Here is a 27,968-nt window from a genome sequence, read left to right as displayed (position 1 = left end):
GCACACCTGCACTGAATACACTCCTGCACTGAAGAGAATGCATCCAAAGGTAAAACTATCTTTAAAAGTAATGATTAATATATTTAATTTATATTAGGGAGTGATCAGAAACAGATTATGGATTACATGTTTTATTTTAATTGTGTTTTGTGTTTTATGATGGATCTTCATATATTATATTGTTTACATTTTGTTTTATAATGTCAGAAAAGTGTTTTATTATGGATTGTCTTGTCTTGCTTTTCAGCAAGTATTAAAAAACATGGTTGGTAGTTACCAAAATACTAATAGGTTAATGGTCAAGTTAAAACACACAGAAACCCCTCTCTTTAAGAAGTGTTGAAAGTTTGGGAACACAAAATGGAAATAATGTGGAATGGTAATGTGGCTAATGTTGTAAACACATCGCAAAGCATAGTCTCAGTTAACAAGTAGGGCACATCGCAAACATTTTCTCGGTTAACAAGCTGGACAAAGGTGTTGACTTGTGGATCTGCTCTTTGTTTTATGCGCTTATGCCTGTGAACAGGAACAGAGTGAAAGTCTTATGTTGACCATTTATTTGACCAAAACTACAACAAAAACAGTAATATTGTAAAATAGTGCTGCAATTTAAAATACCCTTTTTATTTATTTTATGTATTTCATAATGTAATTTATTCTTGTGATGGCAAAGCTGAATTTTCAGCATCATTACTCATATTACGTTTTCACTGTCAAATAATGTTTCATAAATCAATTTAAGATGCTGATTTTCAGATGCATTAGATTGTTTTAGGATTAATTGATGAATAGAAGGTTCAAAAGAACCCGCATTTATTTTAAAATATATATATATTTTCTTTTTTGTTTTTGTTTTGTAATATTATAGATGTCTTTACAGTCACTTTTGATAAGTTTATTGTCTCCTTGCTAAGTGTATTACATTACTTAAATTAAAATTGTTTATACATTTGTTTTTAAAAAACGTACTATTTTTGAAGAAGAGTAGTGTATTAATACAATGTTAGCATTAGCATTCGTCACACCATATGACATAGGCATATAATACATTATCTTTATGTTATGTACACAAGACAAGAAAATCGTAACCAGTCACAAATTACTGTCCATTTTTCCAAGTGCAAAATAGATAAGACATTGACAGTCAACGATAAAAGGAGCGTTTTGAAACAGTGATGCTGTTCCTCATGTGCCCTACAGCAGCGGTAATCATATTGTTGAAACTCAATCACACAGCACGTAATTCCTGCCCTGCCAAAAGAGCCTATCAAGACTAAACCTCTCTCCTCAAGACATCCCAGAAGACTGTAAAGAGACCTGCTCTATTTTGAATCCCTGTTGGATGTTAGATGGATGTGAATTACCTGTTGTACCTGAATCATTTAAAATGTATAGCCTACAAATATTCCATGTTGTCTCTTAATTAATATGAGGTCATCATTGCTAGTATGATAATTAACAATTGTGAAAATACACGCCGTGCTAATTGGACCAATAATTGTGTGTCCAGTGACAGAGGTCAATTATGGCTATGCTGAACCCTATGGACTGGATCAGCGAGAGCAGGGGCTCTCCTCGTCTGGTGCTTGTAGTTGTATGTGTGGCCCTGCTACTGGATAACATGCTACTAACAGTTGTTGGTAAGTAAACAGCCATACTAAACAAATGATAGATGTTGGATCATGGATGAAGGGATTTGCTGCCATTTAGACACATTAAATGTAGCCTATATTTTATGTACCTGTATGTGTAGCTGATCTTTCTGATTACAAGGTGTCCACATACTTTTGACCATGTACATCATTGGTTTCCCTTTGAGTCTATTCTGTATATGCAAAAAGTCAAAACATTAGAGGAAATGTACAGCAGGATGAGTGTATGCTGGACAAGCGACTCTGCTCTCAACAAGCCCATGACATTTACCTGCTTGCATCGGCTTGACCTCTGCCGAAAACAGACTGCAGAAGGCATAGGGGAAGGGCTATTTGCAAACACGCACTCTGGCACAGGTACCGGCTCTTCCTCTTCCCATCCTCACGTCACCTCTCATTCTCCCCAGTTCCCATCATCCCAACCTTCCTATATGCCATCGAGCACCAGACACAAGAGCGCCTGTCTTCTGAGGCTCAGCCCACCTATACCTCCATCCTCTCTCTGTACGACAATACCACCTACACCATCACAGTCACCACTGCCAACTTCACCATTTCCTCCAGTGAACTAAGCACTAATGGAAGTGCAGGGGTCAACAGAAGTTCTGCAGACCGACATGGGTGTGAAGAGGACAGTGAGTTTTTGGAAGAGGAGAATGTGAGGGTTGGGCTGCTGTTTGCTTCCAAAGCCCTGGTGCAACTCATGGTCAACCCATTTGTAGGCCCACTCACTAACAGGTACATACACGACATGCTTAGATCAAATAATCTAAAGTGACTGTTATTTATCTGAAGTTATGATAATAGAGGACTGAATAGATTAATTAAACTGACGTCTGACACTTGTCTTTTATAGGATTGGATATCACATACCAATGTTTGCTGGGTTTATCATCATGTTTGTCTCCACAATATGTAAGTCATATGATGTAAGTAATAAATTATGACAGGTGGTGCAATGGTTCTCAGGCCCAGGATCATGAACAGACAGAACCGGGCTAATATGTTCATACTTTCTGGTTATAGTAAGAACTCTAGGTGCTGCATTTTGCACCAGCTGGCGTTTGTTTATTAAAGGTGGGGTAGGTAAGAATGATCTAAAACACTTTTGTCCAAATTTGTTTAAACTTTCTTTATATGTCAATACATAATTAAAATTTAAGTACTCTGAAAAAGAGAGTATAAAAATCGAGTGACTCTAGACTTTTTAATCTGCAATAAACACCGCTCATTATTTTCGTTCGGGCCGAAACAAGTGATTGGCTTGGGCGACTGTCACTCTCTCTCGCTACCATGGCTACCACCGCTTTTGCTCCAGGATCTGCTCACATGCGCGCGTCCCAGTGTTGCCAAGTCGGGCTACTTCAAACACTGTTGCCGCGGGCTGTTTTTCATGTCCGCGGGTTGAAGCGACCCCAATTATGTGATATTTTGCCCCGGGATTTGCGAATTTTAGCAGGCAGTCCTACCAAAAAGACACATATTTTACCCCCCAAACGCGTTTTTTACCGGAGAAACACGATTGGGCTTGTTTTGGGCTAGTTTTGAGTAGCAATTGGGCCGATTTTGTTGTGAAAACATGGCAACCCTGGCGCACCCGTTTGATTTGAGTTCAAGAGGCTGTATTTCTGCTGGACAGGTAATCTTTCATTTTGATTATACATTTTTTTGGTTTATGTTTTCATGAAGCATGTCTCACTAGCACACGTAGCTGCCTAATATAGCTAACATAACATTACTTAGCATAAAGTTACAATGTTATACACTTAGCGAACCATTAGTAGAGATGATAAATACTCAATATGCCTAGCTCAAGTTGATCGCTGTCGTGTTGAATTTCGCAAAATATAACTTTAGATAACAAAATGCATGTGTAAAAGCTAGTACACCGCATCCAGGAACTTTTTTTTAGAACTAAGTTAGCTTTAGCTACTACCCTCTGTCTAAACTCTTTTACCATGTTCACCGGGAACTTTACCTGCACGTTTATTTCGGCCCTTGGTTTGTTTTTATATACTCTACCAATGTTTATGTTGATGTTTTTATCTTGTATCTGTGTGTGTCGAAGACACTGTGTTGTGTGTGTATTTTAAACTTTACCAGTATCGTTATTCTAGCTTGATAGTGAGTACTAAAAGACATCTTATTTGTTTATATTCATAATGATAAAGTTTGATTTTTTATTACATGTGATTCTGACATGATGTCACTACATGCACGTCTTCTCCGCTCGCCTCAGGTAAATAATGCGTCTTTCAGCTGAGCTGATCGTGGTCGGCGTAGCGCGTTCATGTGTTTTGGGGGCGTGGCTTTGGAAAGAGCCCAGAAGGGAGAAGGTGGAGTGAATGGAAATAATGAGCTGTCTTTCAAACAGTCGTGAGAGGTCTACAGACACTCAATTTTTATACTTTCTTTTTTTGAGTACTTACATTTTAATTATGTATTGATATATAAAGAAAGTTTAAACAAATTTGGAAAAAAAAGTTTTTTAACCAAATCCTACCTACCCTACCTTTAAGCGTGCAGGGCAACCAGTATTACAATAATCTAGCCCTGAGGTCATGAACGCATGAACTATAAAGGCCAATTTATACTTCTGCGTCGAGTGCACGCAGAGGGTACGGCGTACCCTACGCATAGACGCGTTGGATACGCCGTACCCTACGCCGTAGCCTGACGCGCACCTCTCCAAAAATGTAACAACGCGTCAATTCTACGCGGACCGCAAGCGCTGTGATTGGTCTGCCAGAACCCTTCCCTCAGGTCAATAAATAAATAAAAAATCTGCGATAGGAGTGTGTGTGTGTGTGTCCAGAAATTGGATGATAGTTCCTTACGTCTGCTATAACACACTATTTTGCAGTCCAGCGATTCTTTATGGTAGTAAATAAATACATAGATCCGCTGAATATAGTTTATTTATTTTCTCATTAAAACCAAAGATGTTAATCAGTAATTGTATATCAAGAACAGGGACACATTAGGGTATATTTCGTGAATGAAGTCTCCGCAACAACAATCGCTTGCTGAGCCACCGCTGCTGAAAACAGCGGCCACGAGCTCCGCATAGTTTCACAAATGCATTCCAGCACCAGATCTCCTTATTTAACTTTACTAATCAACTAGAGATGCTAAATTTGTATTAGATACAACAACTCAAGCTGCAAGAAAAGCCGCTCTCTCACTGCTGCTGATATTCCGACATGAATGTACAGATTCTACACATCAAGCTGCTTCTTCTAAAAAAAAAAAAAAAAAAAAACAAAAAAAAACCTGCTTCTTCTTCGGCTGTTGTCTTGATTACACCAACATGCCCGAGGACACTGCCTCCTAGCGTCTGCATGTGGAATTGCACATTGACGCAGACAACAGCGCAGATGCTTACACTCGACGCAGAAGTATAAATGGGCCTTAAACTGTTCCGCATTTTCCTGTGAAATGACAGACTTTTCTCTCCTATCATTTAGTCCAACTTAAACTGCCCCTATTTTACAATCATCTGCCTCCATCCAATCAACAAATGAATAGGACCAAGACCCCACCCAACATTTTTTTTTCTTTTCCAATAATCCGTTTGACATGGATATATATGGCACATTACAGAAGAAACAACCTGTCACTACATCATAATTTTAAGGTCTTTTAAGTCATATTACAAGTCATATTATTAGTTATGTTACTTAAATTATATTTACATAAAACATACATCATATATACATTAACATACATAAAACCGAATCAGAGTCTATTTGCCCTACTCTACGTAAGAGAAGCTGTGACAGTTGAGTGCAAAATTCTAAATTAATTAAATGCATCATCTGGGAATTTGAAGTACATTTCTTCGGTAACACTTTACAATAAGGTTCATTAGTAAACATGAACTAATAATGAACTGCACTTATAAAGCATTTATTTATCTTTGTTAATGTTAATTTCAACATTTACTAACACTTTATTAAAATATTGTTAACATTAGTTAATGCACCGTGAACTAACATGAACAAACCATGAAGAGCTGTATTTTTATTAACTATAACGTTAACCAAGATGAACAAATACAGTAACAAATGCAGCTATTGCTCATGGTTAGTTCATGTTTGTTAATACATCAACTAATGTTAACTAATGAAACCTTATTGTAAAGTGTTACCATTTCTTCTTGTTATTATAATATAGTTTCAATATAAATATTTATGACTTCAGTTCTTTAGTTTCAAACGTTCAAACCCTAAAGCTTTAACTTTACAAATCCTCAAGCTTTTATTCTGGGGGATTGGTTGTGAAATACTCAAATGACCTTCCTCGAAAATGATGGCAATTTTGTGAATGTAAATAAATTGAACCTAGGACACATTGCATTTCCAAATGTGCGTTAAACTCCCAGCGGTTACAGAGATGGAGTTCATGAGTTGAGGTTGTTTTACTCCCCATATTGTGAGGATCCCCCTGCCTCTCTGTGATCCTAAAATATATTTTTATGCACACACTGTAGGACTTACCTTTATTTCTCCACAACTAAATATCTTAATCAACATAATATAAACTGGCATAACATAAATATCTCAACTGAAAGTAGAAAAAGTTGATTTTTTTAATCAAAAATCATAGCAAATATTTTCTACTCATAATGCGACTGATTTATGCCTCAAACTTTGTTAAGTGCATTCACTTGTGGTTTAGCAGATCTTGCACCCACTGCCTCTAAGGATTTGTCAATTCAAGTCACCTTTATTTTGTAGTGCTTTATACAATACAGATTCAAAGCATCTTAACAATAATAAAAATAAATAATTATCATATCATGAATTATCAGTCATGCGTATTTTCGCATTCTCTATTGTGAATCGGCTCTGAAAAACCTGCAAATGATTACAGTGGTGCTCTTTACTCCCAAACCATTATATACCAATGGCAAGAGGTGACTTCTTTAACCGGGTATGCTGAGTGTAATATAGTAATTATTATATTATACTATAAGTATTATACTACTTACAGTATAATATAATACATATATTATACTTATAGGCCTTAATGAATATGTTATACTTGTGTAATAAATATAGTATAATATAATAAATATAAATATCAGTAGCCTATTATAAATAAAATATAAGCATTCTATAAGTAAAATAAGTTGAAATAATGCAAATATATGACTTTAACAAACATATATTATTGATTAACAACCTCGGACAGTTACAGTCTTTATTGGTTTATGTTAAGTTTCAGCTATGACTTTTTTAATTCAATTGCAGCCTTTTAAAAATTAAACATTTCTTAAAAGCCAACATTGACATTTGAATATGAACATTATTGTGAACTATGTAGGAGCAACAATATAAAAAATGATTGCTCATAAAGATGTTTGAAGAAGGCTGTGAGATTTTCCAAATGTTGTTTGTTGACATGGTTTATATGGTTTCACTTTGTATGGCTAGTGCAAACTACAAATGAAATGATGTAAACTCTGACTTTGAATGCTTTCTCCGCAGTGTTTGCCTTCTCAGGAACATATGCACTGCTGTTTTTTGCCCGCTCATTGCAGGGAATTGGATCATCTTTTTCCTCTGTGGCAGGTATAATGGTTTATGTGTGATATAATGTACCAAATATTGGATGTGTAAGTTAGCAAAGAATGCAAAGTTTTGGTTGAATGATTTTCAAGGGTGTATCTTATATCAGTGGTTCCCTTTCGAACGATCAGTTCATACTGCGTCGAAGACGCCATGGGAATTCTCCTATTCTCGAATATACTGAAGTAATTTTTTAAATCACGCAGTGCTACTGCCCAGTCAAAACAGTGTCGAGACATCTCGCACGCTATTGGCTGGCCAGTGGGAACTGCATGAACCAATGGCAGAACAGCATAATCTGAGCGAACCAATGGGCACAAAGCCTGTGAAGCTGAGCGCAAGAGCCCGCGAAAGGGGCATGTAAAATACGCTGTAACTGTCAAAATACGGTCCTCGCTGATAAACTCGATCTTCACCACCTTCACTGTGAATTGACGAGCCTGCAGCGGAATAACGAGCTAGCCAGCCCGGACGTCCTGCGAGAGTCAGCGGCCTGCTGTTTTTCAGCGCGCTCAAATCGCCAGCGATCCCGCGAGCTGTCACGCCATTCCCCTGCGCTCATTGGTGAAACACTACGGTGTATCCTTTCTGTACAATACTGAGAAAAACATATCGCTTGTGTGGCATGTGCAGTACTTACCTGCACTAGGAGGATAACCACGACGGGTGCGTGATCTGTCTGGGCAAGGCCCATGCTCTCGCCGGGTCCGGGTGCTCTCAATGCGAGGGTATGCCCATTTCCTCCCTCCGTTTGCAGATGGCTCTGTTTTCAAAGAGCGACCCCGGCCCTCACGCTCTCCCGTTCCCCTTTCCGTCCGAGCCTCGGCGGAAAAGAACGGCGGAGCCAGAGGGCTGAGTATACCGAGGCTAGCGAGTTCACGTCGGCCCAGTGCCCGCGTGCCTTGTCTTTGCCTCAGAGAGACGTTTCCCCTGTGACGTTCTCTCGATCGGACCTGCTCCCTCCGCTCGACGCAGAGGGCCTGGTCTCATTTGGCGGCAATGAGGAAGACGAATCCGCACGATTACCAACGTCTCGCTCTTCCTTTTCTCTTACTTGGGCCGCGCTAAGAAGCGCAGCGGACAGAGAATGCCAGAGTGGACGAGCGAACTAATGCCGGAGCTTCCCGCATTACTTTCTCTCAGACTGCTGAAGATATTGAGAGCGCGGCTTACGTTACAGACTGTTGTCACTGCAGCTCGCGCTTTCTACAGCGGCAGCGCGTGCGCCCCTCTCTCTCCCAGCGCGCGCTCACTGTCGAGAGTGCGACTTACGTCATTGCTGCCTCGCTGTCTAGCGCATAATGGCGGCCAAGCCCTGCGCCTTTGTCACTCTCTATCACTTCTCTCAGTCCTATTCAGGCAACTGGAGAGATTCAACAGTGTAGTAAACGAGCCTGTTATGAAGCACGCACGCCCTACACAACAAAACACCGTCGAGAGCGCGCCTTACGTCATAGCGTCACCAGCTCTCTGCTGGTACGGTGCACTTTCGCACACAGGGTTGCCAGTTCGAGCCCCGCTCTCACAGGTTTCTCAGTGAGTCTCAATTTAGTGAATGGCGGCCAAGCCCTCCACCACTTCTCTCAGTCCCCTATTCAGGCGACCGGAGAGGTTCACCATTACAGTAAACGAGCCTGTTATAAAACATGCATGCCTGTACACAAAACGCTGTATTAATGGCAATTCTAATAAACAATTAAGAGTTCTTTCCTCTGTTATGACTGCAGGCAGTGTGTCCCCTACATAGGGTGTACCCCTATATATAAGCACTGTTAATTCAGTGCTATAGAACCACTCAAATGTCCTGCTGTGGCTGGATTACCACCACAGACTTCCTTTACATTCTCTCAATCCCCTCGGTTCAGGCGACTGGAGATGTAAATATTGCAGTCAACTAGCCTGTTGTCAAACGCGCTCGCCTGCACACCAACGCTGTTTTTAACAACGACCTTACTAAAATACGTACACCTTGCACATAAGCACTGTTCTCACAGATTATCGCTCTTTAGCTAGCGCGGAGAGCGCTCTATATGTAGTGTCACAAACCAACCGGCGGACATCTGAACAGGGCCCTTATCAAACGGCTTTCAGAATGCTGACAAAACTGAACACAGAAAGCAGCCTTGACAGGCTGATCAGGAAGAGAGGAGGGTTGAGTCCCGCTCAGGCCGGTCCGCCTCCCAAAAGACTCTGAGTTCTCTCCCCACGGCCCGTTTTTGTTCCGGTCAGGGAGAAAAATACTGTTCTGAATGTTTTTCATGCAATGAATGTAAACTACGAGTCCGCTTTAATGCGTGCTCCCCTGCATTCTACCGCCATAAAGGCGAGTTCAATAAATACAATTTTTTAATTTTTTTATTTAAACAAATGAGTCTTCTTTCTCTTCTGCACCACACGGAAGTCGGTGCCCTGCACAGCGTGCCGCCTTCGGACACTATAAAACCCCTGTGCGATCGGGCAGAGGCTTGGAAAGCCATCCCCGGTGTGTCACAGTGCGTATAAAAACAATTCAACAAGGATACTTGCTCCAATTCGCTGGCAACCCCCCGTTTCGCGGGCATAACGCACACTTCGGTGGAGAGCAACGTGACTCACATTACATTACAACCACTCGTTTTTCTACAAGAGATGTTGGATGCAGGACACACTCCATCCACACTCAATTTCTACTCAATATCCGCGAACAGAGGGAGAAAATGGGCATACCCTCGCAGTGAGAGCAGCCGGATCCGGCGAGAGCAGCGTCCGCGTGGGCCCTTCCCAGACAGATCACGCACCCGTCGTGGTTATCCTCCTAGTGCATGTAAGTACTGCACATGCCACACAAGCGATGTGTTTTTCTCAGTATTGTACAGAAAGGATACACTGTAGTGTTTCACCAAAGAGCGCAGGGGAATGGCGTGACAGCACGCGGGATCGCTGGCGATTTGAGCACACTGAAATACAGCAGGCCGCTGACTCTCGCAGGATGTCCGGGCTGGCTAGCTCGCTATTCCACCTGTAGGCTCGTCAATTCGCGGTGAAAGGTGGTGTAGTTCGAGTTTATCAGCGAGGACCGTAGATCGTCGCTGAAGGAGATTAATCTGACGTTTTTGACAGTTACAGCGTATTTTATATGCCCCTATCGCGGGCTCTTGCGCTCAGCTTCGCGGGCTTTGTGCCCATTGGTTCGCTCAGATTACGCTGTTCTGCCATTGGTTCATGCAGTTCCCACTGGCCAGCCAATAGCGTGCGAGATGTCTTAACACTGTTTTGACTGGGCAGTAGCACTGCGTGATTTTACAAATTACTTCAGTATATTCGAGAATAGGAGAAATCCCATAGGGTCTTAAACGCAGTACGAACTGGGAACAGAAAATAACCTGCATACATTGGAGTGCTCGAGGCGCAGTGCGCACATCCAATGCAGAGAGTTCAACAGGGAGCCCGCAGCTCTTAAAGGGGCCACACCATATTCCTACTTGTTACAATTTGTTGTGGAGTGAGGGGAACTAAAATAACCTATAGCTATGTTTGTAGAGTTTATAATGTTTGTAGTACATTATAACATTTCGCTTTATTTACCGGTACAATTTCTGGATGCAATCAAATGACTTACCTGTTTTTTTCAATCAAACGATTGGTTAAAATTCTTGTTGGTCAACCAGTTAATTAACGTCCCATATATATAGGCCTTGCTATCAAATTAGTGCAGAATCAACTTTGCGTTGCGAATGCATTAATAATCAAAAGCGATTGTGTGGTAAAGTGCTGAGCGGAATTTTTGTGCCATCTATCCGCCTGTTAAGACATGACGTAAGGAACGCCATTTCTGAGTCCAAGCCTCAACTTGTTTCACTTGAGAATGCCATCGACGACCGTTTATGAGTGCTATTTTTTCACATTAAACGTCATCAAACATTTAAAAAAGTTCAACATTTGAAATACTTACAGTCTACACAACAGTCTCTGTGCTCACAGCGTCGCAGACATTAATATGTGATGTGATCTACGAAAACCCAACACATGGTGAAATTTTACCTTTTACTGCTTTTGATATCCTATGAAAGCTGGGGCCAAGCCCTTTTCAAATATATTTTCATTTCTTTCAAGGCTTGTCTGAAACAAAAGTTATGGTTGTCTAAAGTCGGCTGATCGCTATGATTTTTAGGAACGGAATTTTGAGAAAAACAGGTTTAAATAACTGCCACCCCTTTTTTCGCATAGACATGAAAATACACTATATAAACTTAAATGGCTGTAATTCAAGCATGCTTTGGAATATAGACTTAAGGTTGGTCTTGTTTTAAAGAATACACTTGGCAGATTATTGTAGATGTCAAATAAATTATGAAAGTAAAATAGAAAAAAGTTATTAAAGTTTAAGTTTAGGAAAATGTAAAAATATATATTTTATAATATGTATTTTACAAAATATGTTTTACTCTAAAACTACAAGACAATCAAAGCCAGAAATCTGAACAAGTTGTGTTCAAAGGTTTAGGTTGATATGTCAGAAAATTTGCTTTCAGTAAGACTTTGTTTGGGCGCAGTACCAAACTTTTCCTCTAGATGACATCCAAGCTCCATTACTAACCATATAAGGGCGCCTCCATTTCCATATGGTTTGAGTGATCTGAACCATATATTTCCATAATTTTCATACATTTTATGAAGTAGACATCCTATTCAGAAGTATATAGGCAGTTTATCAGTATTTGATTTGAATTCAACCTCTAATAAATATAAAAGAGCATGTGCATTATAGCTCACTGCTGCATCTCAAATGTAAAATCTAATTAACCTTAATTGTTCCCTTTTTATTTAAAACATTTCCAGAACTTTTTATCTAAAAAAATTGACTGTATGTTATATTTTGAACTCTTGGCATGAAAACAAATTGGTTGTCTACAAATCTTAATTTTTTTCCGTGTTTATCGCTATTTCAAAATAAAGGTCTGAACTGAATATGAAAATATGAAAACGTGCAGCATAGCTAAACTAACTCCTCTTCAGTAATTTCCTCATCCGATCCTTCATCTCTGGATGTGAAATAATCCATTATATTATGATCGTTTAGGGCACTGACATCACCAGGATTAAGCAGATTGAGGCGAGCAAGATCACAAAAGCGATCAGTTACTTCACACTCCGTTGTTCTCTTGTGCTCTGCCATCTCACGATACGATAACGTATTGAAAAACTTTGTCGTATGTTTACATACGACAAAGGACTAGTATAGGACTGGAGGGAAATGTGCTTTGATACACCAATGTGCTTTGATACACCTTTATTCTACATGTAATGGGTTTATTTTGATGGGTGAACTGTCTTTGTGGTGTTAAGAGAGCGAAAACTATGGCCGGGCATGATCTAAATAAACATTAGAGAAAGATGCAGTCTTTTTAGCTTGCCGCTATAAATCGCTATTTTTCTGCACTAAACAAGTGAATTTTGCCATGATATTTTTTAGAAATGATAGACAAGATGTTATAGAATAATTATTTAATGAAAACCCAATTTTGACGAAAAATGGACATTCAACCTATTCCTCGACTTTGCTGAAAATGTTCCAGCGCCATATCCGACGGGTTTTCCCAGATCGCATCACGTATTTTAACGATTTATAAAAGATGAATCACTGTCCGGCCATCTGGAATTTTGGTATGGAGATAAAGGTTATGATTATATATATATATTTTGTAGTATTACACCACATTGTGTGTGTATATTAGCACCGTTCCCTTTCGTTCAGTCACTACGACGTATGTTAGTGACTAACGAATGGGGGTTTCGCTTAGAAGCCAATCATCTTCGAGTATTCAACAGCGCCCAATGGCAGTGCCAATGCCATGGGCATGCGGAATTTGCATGCGTAACTCCGCCCCACCTCGTAGGTATATAAGGAAGTACGCTGGCAACATCGCATTATGTTTCTGCTTTGGAGCCAAGAGGATCTCTTCACTCCTACAAGCCTGAATTCTGAAGTCTTCTCTTCAGTCTTCGAGACCAGCGGTTCTCCAGGGTGTTGGTGTTACGGCGCGTTCCAGCGATCTCATGCTGCCTGCCTGCTGATCTGTGCAGTGATCTGCAACAGCTGTGTGTGTGTTTCCCTGGGCGCTTCGGCACTCTGCAGAGCTTTCCTCTCACAAAAAGAGCTTGCGCGTGGCACGTCTTTTTCAAGACGGTTCGCCCGTGCATTTCCGGGTGCGATCGATCTCCGTTGCTGTCTATGGGCACATTCACTGCTCGATGTGTTTGGGCTTCAGCACGTTCGGGCAGTGTTTGTGGATGCGTCATGTTCCCACTGCGGGAACGTGACCATCGCGATGTTGCGGTCAAGACTCAGTGATCTCCGTGAGGAGAGAGAGTCCCCTCTGCCACACCCCAATCTACCGTCTCCGAGAGAGGTGGTACTTTGGCTGGTGGCCAGGGTGACCTGAGTCCGGTGCCGTGGTATTAAGAACCCCGACGATCATTCCTCGGGCCACGCCCCCTCTCGCACATTGCTTAAACCCGCGAGTGTTGGACTGAAACAGCGGCCCGTCTCTGACGCCTCGTTCGTTTCGTTCACGCTCCAGATAGCAGTGAGATGTCGATCGCCGCATCCCAAGGTGGGCTGGAGTCCTTTGGGGATGACGATTAGGAGTTGTGCTCCGCCTCCGGGTGTGTCAGCGCTGCCTGATCCGACCTAAAGTTGACAGCCATGTTATCTCGGGCAGCCGCGAGTCTCGCGCTGGTGTGGAACTCCGCCCAGTCGCGAGTGCTCGTGGTTGCGCGATTGGTTTTTGGGGACGGCACCCGACAGCTGTTGGGCCCCGCCCCCAATACCTTTCGCTCCCGAGGTGCATGAGGAGATCACGCGGTCCCGGAAGTCCCCGTGCTTCCCGCGATCGTTTGGTGGCCTCCTCCACCTTCTCTGCCCTTGATGGGGCCGCGGCCTAGGGTACACTGGGGCCCCCTCACCCCCACTGTTGAACTCTCTGTTGCGCACTACGGTGTCCACAGAGGGCTTGACGTGGCGTGGTGTGGCTGTCCTAAGCACCCTCCCAAAGCCTGTGGGCTCGTCTACTTCGGTGGCGTGGTCCTGCAGAGCTACGGGCAGGCCGCCGCCCCTTTGCACATGCACAAGGGTGGAGCCGACCCACGGCTCTTCATTGAGCTGCGTGCCGCAACTGATCCCGCCCCCGGGCGGTGAAGGTGGCCACACGCTCCCTGGGTCGGGAGATGTCCACAGCTGTGGTCCGGGAGAACACCTGGCCTTACCTGGTGATGTGGAGGACGTTGAGCGGGCCCGCCTCCTCAACTCACCCATATCCCAGGCTGGCCTCTTCGGCGGCGCGGCTGAGAACTGCGCCCAACGGTTCTCGGCCGCCCCAGAGCAGACTGAGGCTGTAACACGTACTGCCCCGGCGGCCAGCTGCTGCACCAGCCGCCGGCTCAGTCGCCTCAGTCCGCTCGCCGCCCAGGGCGCCCTCCCTCCTCCCGCCCGGCCCCAGCAGCAGCCTTCACCCGGGCCGCGCCGTGGAGGTGGTTGAGGATGACGCCCAGTCCGCTCCCCAGCCTGGTTAAACGCCAGGCTGGAGGTGGACAACTCAGAGATGGGTTCCAGTTCTTCCCAGGGGATGGTAGCAGGACCTCTCCTTCCCCCGGTGGAGGGCCGGGGGAAAAATCCTTCCGCTGCTGGCCCCCGGGCTAGCAGCGCTTGGGAAGAACTCATGTCCCTGTCTCTGAGGACCCAGAGACCGGTGATGACAGTGCGCGCCACCCACGGGTCCCGCCACTCGCATCCCTCTCTGTCGCCAGCCTCCTGGCAGAGCAGACCCCAGTGGAACGCGCGTCCTTCCCTGGTCTCCTCTGTCAGGACGCAGCCGTTAACCGCACCCCCACACCGGGACGCCCAACAGCCTCCCTTGTCCGGGTCGGTAACGCTGCATCGCTGCCCCACACCGGGTACACCTGTAGTCCGATTGACCCCGCTGGTGCAGTTCCTGGGAGCCTGGCTTCAGATTCCAGGGCTGTCCCGCTGGGTCGCGAAGACAGTCAGGTGCGGCTACGCGATTCAGTTCGCGCAGGTTCCTCCCTGCTTCCGGGGAGTCTGTTCCACTATGATCGGGGCCAATGCCCCCGTCATGCGAGCGGAGGTTGCCACCCTACTGGCGAAGGGTGCGATCGAACCTGTCCCTCCAGCCGAGATGAATTCCGGGTTTTACAGCCCGTACTTCATTGTACCCCAAAAGACCGGTGGGCTTTGACCGATCCTGGACCTGCGCGTCTTGAACCGTTACCTTCACCGGTTTCCGTTCAAGATGTTGACAGCGAAACGCCTTTTCGAATGCGTTCGTCCAGACGATTGGTTGGCAGCGATCGACCTGAAGGACGCCTACTTCCATGTCTCCATTCTACCTCGACACAGACCGTTCCTACGGTTTGCTTTCGAGGGGCGGGCATATCAGTACGCAGTTCTACCATTCGGGCTATCTCTGTCCCCTCGCGTCTTTACGAAGATTGCCGAGGCAGCCCTTGCGCCTCTTCGGCAGCACGGGGTTCGCATCCTGAACTACCTCGACGACTGGCTCATACTGGGTCACTCTCGAGAGCAGGTTTGCGGACACAGAGATTTGGTGCTCCATCACCTAGCCCGTCTGGGCCTTCGGGTCAACTGGGAGAAGAGCAAACTTTGCCCCACGCAGAGGATCTCTTTTCTCGGTATGGATATCGACTCGGTCGCCATGTGCGCGCAGCTTTCGAGCGAGCGCGCGCAGTCTCTGCTGACTTCCCTTCGTCAAATCGAGGGCAAGAGTGCGGTTCCACTGAAACTATTCAGAGGCTCCTGGGGCATATGGCATCTGCAGCCGCGGTGACGCCGCTCGGATTGCTTCATATGAGACCGCTTCAGCACGGGCTACGCGATCGAGTCCCGAGATGGGCATGACGGTCTGGCACGCTCCGGGTATAAGTGACTCGGGCCTGCTTACAGACTCTCACCCCGTGGTCGAACCTCAGTTTTCTACGGACCGGAGTGTCCTTAGAACGAGTTTCCAGGCATCTTGTTGTATCAACAGATGCATCATCCACGGGCTGGGGTGCCATGTGCAATGGACAAGCAGCCGCGGGCTCCTGGATAGGACCCCAGCGCCTTCTGCATGTCAATTGCCTCGAGTTGCTGGCAGTACGGTTCGCCCTGCACCACTTCCGAGCGTTGCTGAGGGGTCAACATGTACTAGTCAGGACAGACAACACGGCCGTAGTAGCGTACATCAACCACCAGGGCGGTCTACGCTCCCGCCGTATGTCTCAACTCGCCCGCCATCTCGTTTTGTGGAGTCAGAAGCGCCTGAGGTCCCTTCGTGCTGTCCACATCCCAGGAGACCTGAACCGTGCAGCCTACGAGCTCTCACGGATTCAGCCTCTCCCCGGAGAGTGGAGACTCCACCCCCAGACGGTTCAGCTGATATGGGAACGGTTCGGCGACGCACAGGTAGATCTGTTGCCTCCCAGGACTCTTCCCATTGCTCCCTGTATTATTCCCTGACCAAGGGCACCCTTGGCACGGATGCACTGGCGCACAGCTGGCCGCCAGGGCTACGCAAGCATGCGTTTCCCCCAGTGAGCCTCCTTGCACGGGTACTGTGCAAGATCAGGGAGGACAAGGAGCAGGTCATGTTGGTCGCCCCGTATTGGCACGGCCAGGCCTGGTTCTCAGAACTTTTACTCCTTGCGACAGCCCCTCCCTGGCCTATTCCTCTGAGCCTCCTCACTCAGAGATGGGGCACCTTTTGGCACCCGCGTCCAGCGTTCTGGAAGCTCCACGTGTGGCTTCTGGACGGGACGCGGCAGGTTTGAGTAGTCTTCCACCTGCGGTGGTCGCTACCATCACTTCCGCTAGAGCTATGTCTACGCGACGTCTCTATGCGTTGAAGTGGAACCTCTTCGTCACATGGTGTTCTTCCCGCCTAGAAGACCCCTGGAAATGCCCGATCGGGTCCGTGCTATCGTTTCTCCAGGAGGGGGTGGAGCGAAGGCTGTCTCCTTCCACCCTTAAAGTGTATGTGGCCGCAATATCTGCCTACCACGATCTCCTGGGAGACAAAAAGGTAAGTAAGCAGCACGACCTGATCATCAGGTTCCTGAGGGGGGCGAGGAGACTGAATCCTCCTCGCTCTCCTCTCGTTCCCTCTTGGGACCTCTCAGTAGTCTTAAGTGCTCTGCAGAGGCCTCCCTTTGAGCCTTTGCGGTCGGCTGAGATTAAGTTCTTGTCTATGAAGACGGCTCTGCTGACCGCATTGGCCTCGCTTAAGAGGGTCGGGGACCTGCAAGCATTTTCGGTTGACGAAGCGTGCCTTGAGTTCGGGCCGGCTAACTCTCACGTGATCCTGAGACCCCGGCCCGGATATGTGCCCAAGGTTCCCACCACTCCGTTCCGAGATCAGGGGGTGAACCTGCAAGCGCTGCCTTTGGAGGAGGCAGACCCAGCCTTGGCATTGCTCTGTCCAGTACGCGCTCTCCGCGCCTATGTAGACAGTACGCGATGTTTCAGGACCTCAGACCAGCTCTTTGTCTGTTATGGTGGAGAGCGGAAGGGAAGTGCTCTCTCAAAGCAGAGGTTGTCTCACTGGATAGTGGACACCATTGTTTTGGCTTACCAGCAGCAAGGTCGACCATGTCCCCTTGGTGTGAGGGCACACTCCACTCGGAGTGTTGCCTCCTCTTGGGCTCTAGCGCATGGCGCCTCGCTAACAGACATCTGCAGAGCTGCAGGCTGGGCGACACCCAACACATTCGCCAGATTCTACAATCTCCGAGTGGAGCCAGTGTCCGACTATGTACTCGCCCCTACGGGTGGCCGGTAATGGGCCAGGCTCAGGTGTCTTCGCTTGCTCGCCATTCCACTCCAAGGACTGGATACGTGCGATATTTTTCCTCAGGTGAGCTCCCCGAGAGCCCTGAGCTCCTCCAGCACTGCTTACGCCGACATCAGTTCAGTCTGCCCTTTCGAGCCCAGACCCTCATGTCCGGCCAGGTGCTCCGTGTGCATGGTTCCCCTCCGGCGACCCCCACACGAGTATTTCCACCGTAAGCCTCCTCAGTGAGCAGGTGTCTTTCCCTTGGCAAGTCCCTGCCACCCCTAGGGTTAAAAATCCACCTTCGGCTGGTACCCTAGAGATCTTCCATATGCAGCCCTCAGCGGGTCATATGTGTTTTCTCTAAGTCTTCCCCACGGGTAGGCATCTTGGCATTCCCTCACTGGGATATGCTTCCCAGTGTACCTTGGTAATCCTGTGATAAGTGGGAGTCCTTCGTCCGTACTAGTCTTACGACAGGGTACTCACACTTACGCAGGGCACTGGATGACAGCTGAGTGGCGTTGTTGTATTGGAACCCCCATTCGTTAGTCACTAACGTATGTCGTAGTGACTGAACGAAAGGGAACGTCTCGGTTACGTATGTAACCCTCGTTCCCTGAGGAGGGAACGGAGACGTACGTTTCCTTTGCCACGTCAGCTGTGCTGCCTGGAACGCGGAGTTCAGTCTTGGCTCCTGCAGCAGTAACATAATGCGATGTTGCCAGCGTACTTCCTTATATACCCACGAGGTGGGGCGGAGTTACGCATGCAAATTCCGCATGCCCATGGCATTGGCACTGCCATTGGGCGCTGTTGAATACTCGAAGATGATTGGCTTCTAAGCGAAACCCCCATTCGTTAGTCACTAACGTACGTCTCCGTTCCCTCCTCAGGGAACGAGGGTTACATACGTAACCGAGACGTTTGTTGTTTTCTTGTGGTATGAAAGAGAGCGTTTGGACCCGGAAGCGCTGCCGCGTGAGGTCAGACTTAACAACCGGATTGGTTTAATAGAGGATACCGTCAAAGTATTCTTATGATTGGCTTGACTTGTTTGAATGTAAACGGTTGTAGGCATTTGGGTCGCGAAAAAAAAAAAAAGGGTCGCTCTTAAAAAAGTTTGAAAACCACTGTCTTATATTCTCACAAAGGCTGCATTTATTTGACCAAAAATACAGTAAAAAATGTAATATTGTAAATACCATTACAATTTAAAATAACTTTCTATTGTAATATATAATGTAGGTAATGTATTCTTGTGATGACAAAGCCAATTTTTCAGAATTGTTTGATGAATAGAAAGTGTAAAAGATCAGTTTATTTGAAATAAATAAAATCGTTTATAACATTATATATGTCTGTACTGTCACTTTTGATCCTTTTAATGCATCCTTGCTGAATAAAAGTTTATAAAACACTTGTAATAACTAACTGCATACGTGTGCACAGTCTTGGACTAGTTGAAGCACCCTTTGACTTTATTACAGCACACAGACTATTTGGATTCTTAGCACATCTAGATTTGGGAATATTTTCACTTAGGCCTTTTTTATTTTTAGCTTTTGAGTAGACGCCAAAGGGTTCTATGCCAAACTCGACTGATAGTTGGAGCTATTCATGATTCCCTCCACCTTCACTAAAATCCTAGTTCCAGCTGAAGAAAAGCAAGCCAATTGATGCTGTCAACACCACCATGCAATGGTGACGTGCTGTGTTGTTTTTGCTCCAAACATACCTTTAACAATTTGTTCACTCTTGGTCTCATCAGACCATAACACATTTTCCACATGGTTTTGGGATGTTTTTGCACAAGTTTTTTTAGTCAGAAAAGGCTTGCGTCTAGGGATGTCCCGATCCAATAGCTACTCAGTATCGGCTCCGATCCGCCATTATTTTCCGGATCGGGTATCGATCAGACAGGACCCACCCAAATCCTATACTGTGCGTATAATATTCAGTGCCCCACAAAATGCACACAAAAAAAATGCTCATAAAGCATCATCAACGCTTCGTGCACTATATTAAGTGTTCTGAAGCCATTCCATAGTTTAATGTGAAGTAGGCTACAGATGAATATTTAAGTTCACGTGAATAATTCCCTCCGCTGCGTCCGTCAGACATTCTCCATTCTGCTTTACTGTGTCGCGTTCAGTTACGACAGACAGTCAACACGATGACACACTCTACTAGATGATTCAGTGTTCCTGTTATTATGCTTGATCTGTAGATAACGCTCTATGGTTTCGCCATCCCTTGACTTGAGTTTATTGCTGTAAACGTGTTAACATTACTTTCTAGCGGGTGTCTGTTTAGATCACAACACTGGACTAGAGATTGTGTTGTTCTTCACGCACGATAACTAAAATGTTAAACTGTTCAAAGTAACGGCTCGATAAAATATAGCATAGATAGATACACAACGCATCGATGTATCTTCATTTTGTGTTGAACTTTTCAATGCGGGCGGAGCGGCGCGCTGTGTATGGAGTGAATTTTGTGCCATTATTTAACAAACAAATCCAGCATTTTGCAAACAAACACGATCTGCTTTGCAAAGGAAAACTCGACAGACAAACAAACAGAAAGCGATTTGCAAATACAAAGGTCAGTTTGAGTGAAAACGCAGAGGAGTAACACATTATGTACTGTGTTTTGCAAATAATAAATGAGTGAGTAAATTACATCATATTTCACAAATAAATACAAACGATCCTACAAATTGCATGTAACCTTTGAACAAATACCAAATCTAGTCCATACAAATACCTGTCAATTACAATCTCTCAGCTTAATTTTCTCACAAATGCAGTTTGCACAGATTTTCTCACAAATGCAGTTGAGCAATGTCCTCTTCCAAAACAGCAGATTTCAGGCATATAATAATTTATTAATCTCAAAATTGAGTTTGATACACAATAGTGATCTTCCAATACAGTACAATACACCCTCAATACTTTGAACAAATCCAAAATAGTTCAAATGGTAGGCTATAGTTTTTAATTATTACTTTTAACACAGTTCATTTAAATGCTAAATTTGATATTGCATCAGATGTGAACTTATAGGCTGGGCTTGGTCCTTCTCCCCCGGGAAATGGTGACAGCAGACAATAAATATTCATAATTCTGCTTATAATATAGCCTCCTCTGCTTAAAATATATTTTATTTTTAATTTATCGCTTTCTGTTTGTTTGCGAGTCGAGTTTTCCTTTGCAAAGCAGATCGTGTTTGTTTGCAAAATGCTGGATTTGTTTGTTTAATTATGGCACAGAATTCATTCCATAGCTGTGACTCTGTGTTGCTTCAAGCGTATCATCCTGCGCACTGCTGCTTCAAGCCCATCATCCTGCGCAATCTGTGTTGCTTCAAGCGCATCATCCTGCGCACGGGATGCGCATACGGCTTAGTCCCGCTCTGTATTATAATACTTTTGCGCTATGAAAGATTATTAATAAGGTAAGGTTTAAAATGTGTGTCAATGTTATGTTATTTATTTGGAATGTTATACATTTCAGTGCCTTTTTGTTATTACTGCTGTGATTTGATCATAGCTGCACTGTGAGAGTTTACAATGCTGAATGCTGCAGTTTAAATTGTTTTAACTTTAAACCTGTTGGTAGCATTAAGTACCGAAGTACTTAAAGAGTGGCAGTCTTTTATAATTAACTGTTATTGTGGACTATATACTGGAGAAGTATTTGTTCTCCATTTGAATGAGATGTTTTTAGGTGGCTAATTGAGCAAACTGCTTCCATTTATTTTATTATTATTATTAGTATTGGTTCATAAAAATATCGGATTGATATCGGAATGGCAAATAGCCAAAGCTGCGGCATCTGTATCGGTATCGGGAATGAAAAAGTGGTATCGGGACATCCCTACTTGCGTCTTGCCACCCTGCCCCATAGTCCAGACAGATGGAGAAAACAGGAGATAGTTGTCACATGAAGGGAGCAACCAGTACTTGCCAGAAAGAGCTGCAACTGTTGCTGTAGGCCTCTTGACCAGTTTTCTCTTTGACTTTCCATCAATTTTGGAGAGACGCCCTGTTCTTGATAATGTCACTGTTGTGCCATACTTTCTCCACTTGTTTAAGACTGTCTTCACCGTGTTTCATATCTAATGCCTTGGAAGCTTCTATGTAGCACTCACCTAAGTGATACAATAGATCCTGTTGAGTACTACATTAGATATTGATGCTTTGTAAGCTCTTTGTGGCCCATGGCTCTTGTAGTAGCATGCAACCAAGAAGATGTCAGAAAAATCTTACTAGAACAGAGATTTATTTGGAGTTTATCAGAGTCACAGTGAAGAGTCCTATTTCACATAAGCCTGATTATTATTTAATTCTGAAAACAGCCACATACCCAATTATAAAAGGGTGTGCACACTTGAGCAGTTAACCTTTTTTCTCTGAAATGTGTCACTTTGGTTTTCAATTTATCTTGGTTTTTCAATTTAATTTATCTTTGTTTCATTTTCACATGACAAAAAACAGCTGTTTCAAAAGTGGTGTGTAGTCTTTTTATATCCACTGTATTTATGATTTAAAAAAATTAGTGTACTAAAAAACAGTGTACTTCTGTAGGTCTGGGGATGTTAGCTAGTGTTTACACAGATGACAATGAGAGAGGAATTGCCATGGGAGTTGCACTGGGAGGACTTGCCATGGGAGTGCTCAGTAAGTAGTATGTAGTACTGTATTTTTTTTTTCTTTTGTGCTTTTCACTATATAACAATGTAAAGTAACATCATGTAACACACAAAATTACAACAACTGAAAGTGACCAGCAATTATAATGCACCTAAATGAAGGTAACATAATTTGTGCCATAATTGACAATGCAAAATGTACTCGTTTCAGTTGGAGCACCATTTGGCAGTGTTATGTATGAGTTTGTTGGTAAAAGTTCTCCCTTCCTCGTCCTTGCCTTCCTGGCTGTGTTTGATGGAGGTAAGATACTAATACTAAAACTAATAATGAATATGCCCCTTTGGCCTGTTACATAATATTAAGTTGATTTATTGAATTGTTTTCAATACCCAAAACACCAGTCCTCCAGCTCTGCATCCTTCAGCCCTCAAAAATATCTCCAGGGGTGAGTAGCATTCATTTATTAAAATGAGTGTTATGAAAGTTGATAGATGAGAAATGTTTGCGTTAGTGTTACTATGATAAGTTTGATTTTTATGTCTTCTGTTCAGAGTGTGGAAGGAACACCATTACTTACCCTGCTGAAGGATCCCTACATACTCATTAGTGCAGGTGTGTGTGTAAATAAAATAAAATCAAATACATCCTCAAATACTGCCCACCAGTTTGAAAAGTTGTTGTGGAGGTGAGGTAGCTGTTTCTGTAATTACATGTATGCCTCCATAAAATCATGGCTGTATGTTTTGATGTGAGCAGCTAAAATGATTTGTAAATGAAGCGGATGAAGAGCTCTGCCGAGTGAATGATGAGTAAGATTATGGTTCCTGTATATAATTACAGGATCTTTGTGCTTTGCAAACATGGGGGTGGCTATTTTAGAGCCCACTCTTCCCATCTGGATGATGCAAACAATGTGCTCGCCAAAATGGCAGCTTGGTAAGAAACTCTATTATTCCAAGTCATTAAAATGTGATTGAAACATCTTCATTTCCTGCTTATTTAGTTCCTGTAAGTATGTAATTCCTGTTTGTTTCCTCTCTCACAAATTTAATGTTAAAGTAATTTTCTTGAAATAATACAGAACCAATTTATCATTAGAAACCTCCCTAGTGAGAAATAAGTGACACATGCCTTTTTGAGAAGATCAGTGTTTTTTTCTGTGTAGTTCAATCAACTAATAAGAATTAAAAGAGCCAGTCAGCAAGAGGGTTCTGATGGTTCTGATGACCCTGCTAAATATCCTGTCTGTGTTATTTTTCTTATACATTCTGTGGTTTTATTGACTAAATTAATCATAGCCACTGATATTGCAGGTATGGCTTTCCTACCAGCCAGTGTTTTTTACCTCATTGGAACCAATCTGTTTGGGATACTGGCCAATAAAATGGGAAGGTAATACTGTAAATTTTTTGTATGTCCAAGATTTACAAGAAAATAAATGAATTGATCAGCACATGTAAAAGTAATTGGGGGAGACATGTCTACAGAGGCAAGATCTGCAACATTTAGAAATGCTTCTCTGATTTTAGGTGGTTGTGCTCCATGATTGGCATGCTTATAGTTGGTATTAGTCTGCTCTGTGTGAGTATAACAAATGTTGCATTACACTTACGAACATCATGGCCCATGCATGCTTAAACTATGTAAAACAACTACACTAGTCAGTGCATTTTTTAAAGAACATTAACACTTGTATTCAGCAAGGATTCATTAAATTGATCAAAAGTGAGAGTAAAATAATTTATAATGTTACAAAAGATTTCTATTTTAATTAAATATGAAAGAATCCTGACAAAAATGTATCTTGATTTCCACAAACATATTATAAAAATATGATAATAAGAAATGCACCAAATTAGCATAATAGAATGATTTCTGAAGGCTCATGTGACACTGAAGACTGATGATGCTGAAAATTCAGCTTGAACATCACAGGAATAAATTACATTTTAAAATATATTTAAAAGAAAACCTATAAAGAAAATAGTTGTAATAATATTTCACAACATTTTAGTGTTTTACTGTATGTTTTATCAGATAAATTGAGCCTTGGTGCGAATAAGAGACTTCTTTCAGTAACAATACAAAAATCTTACTATCTTACTTTAAAAGCACTGTGGTGATTGTAACTTTCACACTGTGGTTAGCACACGAAGGAGGAGTGTCCAAAACAAAACACACTTTATTAACGAACAGACTTGGAACACACAGGAGTAATAATAATCGTAACAAAGATGACGCAGAATAATAAACAGACAAAACTAAGGGCTTAAATACATAGGGAGAGTAATCAAGGTAAAACAGAACAGGTGCATGAACTAATCAACCACCAGGGGCCGGTTGCATAAACCGTTAAGACTAGTCTTACAAGTTAGACATACATTTTTTTCTTTAAGACTGTTCATAATTTTTTTTTAAATCAGTTACATAAAAACATAGACTGGCTTAATTTGATACGAAAAGTAAGACTGAATGCCACTTGCCTAACTGCTAGTGACTCATACTAGATCTTAAGACACTGTCTTAACATAATGGCTTAGTTTATGCAACATACAACAATATAACAAACAACATACATGTTACAGTAACATAATGTGAATTTGTTGTAGGTTCCCTTTGCCAAAAACATCTATGGTCTTATTGGTCCCAATGGAGGGTTGGGATTTGCTATTGGTGAATATTATTTAATTATTTCTCAATTATTTAAAGAGAGAGTTTACCCAAAAATGCTAATTCTGTCATCATTTACTCATGACTTTCTTCTGTGGGGCACAAAAGTACACTCTAAAAAAAAGGTTCTATATGGCACCAAAAATGGTTCTTGGCTTGTAATCATAGGGGAACCTTTTTAAGTGCTATAGCACCAATTTTGGTGCTTCAGTGGTTTTTCAGCGGTTCTTCAGAGGTGCTTTATAGCGTAATTTATATAAAAAATGTTTAGAGTGTAGATACAGTTTTTAAAAAAATTCCCTGTGTTGTTGCCCAATGAAAATTTACTTTTAAATATCCTCTTTTGTGTTCCACAGAAGAAAGCATTAAAATGACAGAATTTAAATTTTTGTGTGAACTATGCCTTTAAGATACACAACTCTATTACATTGCATGAAATATGTAACTAAACACAAATTATTTTTGCTTGTAGGAATGGTTGATTCCTCTATGATGGCCATAATGGGTTACCTAGTGGATATCCGACATGTCTCTGTGTATGGAAGTGTGTATGCTATTGCTGATGTGGCACTCTGCATGGGATTTGCTGTTGGTAATAACACCTAAATGCAGCTGTATCTCTTATTTTATACGTTTACTTACTTTTGGGGGCCTGAAATCGTAAACTCTTGAAAACGGGTTTCAAAGTGCAAGTTTTTGAAAACATTATCGTTATCATCTCCGTTTAAACTACAAAAATGTGAATTTGTGAAATAGGTGACATCATGCGCATGCTACCTACGTGTTTCAGTCTATAGCAGGGGTGGCGAACTCCTGGAGAGCCTCAGTCCTGCAGAGTTCAGCTCCAACCCTGATAAAACTCACCTGCCTGTAGCTTTCTAGTAACCCTTCAGACCTTGATTAGCTTGTTGAGGTGTAGGGTTGAAGCAAAACTATGCAGGACTGTGGGTGCGTCTCATTCAGTTAGCGTCTCATTCCCTAGCTCCCGAGCTTGTGAATCAGTATATGGTGTACATGAGTTTGGGCACTGGTAATTACAGTAATGGACGCTGGCTCACTACACATTGGGACACTGATGACTCAATTTCCAGGGACATAACAACTTCCTCATTGCACAACATCATTACTGGTATTTATGAACAACAGCAGAGCTGATATCTTTCTGGCATTTCTTGTAATGTTATTTAAAGTACTTTATGATAAATACTTTGCTTATTACATATACGTGCAACATTTCAGCCTTAAATAAAATATAAATGCTAGCTGGATTGTGTTCATGACCTGTCTAACAATGTATGTTTATGCTGAAATATAATAAAATAATGGTGTCTATTTTTAAAAATACATATGGCATGTCATTATCGGTCATTATGTGTAGTGAGTTGGCTCAAGTGATTTAAGTTTCGTGCTTCAGAACTTCCGTTAAGGGAAGTGAGCATCGATGCACCCTGGGTTTTGCGGTGCATTGTGGGACTTTTTAGGGAGCGAACGTTTCAGTGCATGGGAAGGATTCTGCTATTGAGACAGCCCTTAAAATGGCAGACTCCCTGATCAGTGCCCTGACTACTGAACTAGGGAACTGATTGAGACGCACCCTGTGGCTCTCCAGGACCGACGTTCGCCACCCCTGGTCTATAGGTGCATAGTGTTTCTTTACAAAGTGACATCGTCAACTAGGTCTGGCATGCTTATGGTATGCAGTTTTTGCAGATCTGTGTGAACAGGGTTCATTTTGACAATGTTGTCGCCTGCATGTGAAAAATGCAGCAACAAAAAAAATCCGTTTTTAGTACATCGTTATCCGGTAAACATACCCTAGAGAGAAAAACCCCATCCCATTTAGATCTATTTTCTGCTCAAAATTTCTGTTGATCACATGTAGAATTTGCTCACCCTAAGAGCTCTGGGAGCCAAACTGACTCTTCCTTATTTTGGTGCGTTCATGCTGCAGGTCCATCTACCGGAGGGGCAATAGTAAGAGCTATCGGCTTCCCTAATCTCATGGTGATCATCGGCATTGTCAACATCCTGTATGCGCCCTTTTGCTTCTTCCTCAAAAATCCTTCTGTTCGGGAAGAGAAGATGGTGAGACACTATTCTTGCATGTCTTTATCAATATTCTTAAATATTTCATAATGAAGCATGATGCTTGTTTCTCTAGGCTATTATTAATCAGGAGTGTCCAATGCATGTGAAGAGCTACAATACACAGCGCGGGTACAGAGAATTCCCCCTGAGTGATGATAGTGAGGAGGACACTGAAGAGTGACGTGCACATAGCCTACTCATAAAGGAATGGGTCAACGAATCATCAAGGTTTAAAATGAACAATATTGTAACTTTCTCTATCCTTCACTATATGATTACATATTCAAGTACAAATATTTAGTGCAACATAAATATTGTTTTTTTTAACTGTATGCTTGTGTAATTGTTGTTTATCTTTTGTCTTTTGTTAGTTGGTTTGAATGAAATAAATGGCCCTACTTTGTCAACTTTTTAAAACATTTTTATTGTGATGTGTAATAGTGACCACAAGTCCCGAAATTGGGAGCATTGTCCAAGACGTAAGCAGTGTCCCAATTACGTC

The 27,968-nt window shown here is 42.9% G+C and overlaps 1 protein-coding gene across 1 annotated transcript; it reads left to right on the top strand.

Moving 5' to 3' along the window:
• On the top strand, positions 1-27,968 carry slc18a1 (solute carrier family 18 member A1). The gene is made up of 16 exons (XM_079826224.1): positions 1-49; positions 1,514-1,643; positions 2,063-2,393; positions 2,512-2,570; positions 7,148-7,231; positions 22,643-22,735; positions 22,919-23,008; positions 23,110-23,153; positions 23,260-23,320; positions 23,549-23,644; positions 24,022-24,100; positions 24,238-24,289; positions 25,318-25,381; positions 25,851-25,970; positions 27,330-27,463; positions 27,540-27,968. Exons 2-16 carry the CDS (start codon positions 1,529-1,531, stop codon positions 27,645-27,647), a joined length of 1,530 nt encoding a protein of 509 aa, XP_079682350.1. The 5' UTR covers positions 1-49; positions 1,514-1,528; the 3' UTR covers positions 27,648-27,968.

Source organism: Gobio gobio, assembly GCF_949357685.1.
Source record: "Gobio gobio genome assembly, chromosome: 10".
NCBI classification, from domain to species: domain Eukaryota; kingdom Metazoa; phylum Chordata; class Actinopteri; order Cypriniformes; family Gobionidae; genus Gobio; species Gobio gobio.
This window is presented reverse-complemented; position numbering and strand designations above follow the sequence as displayed.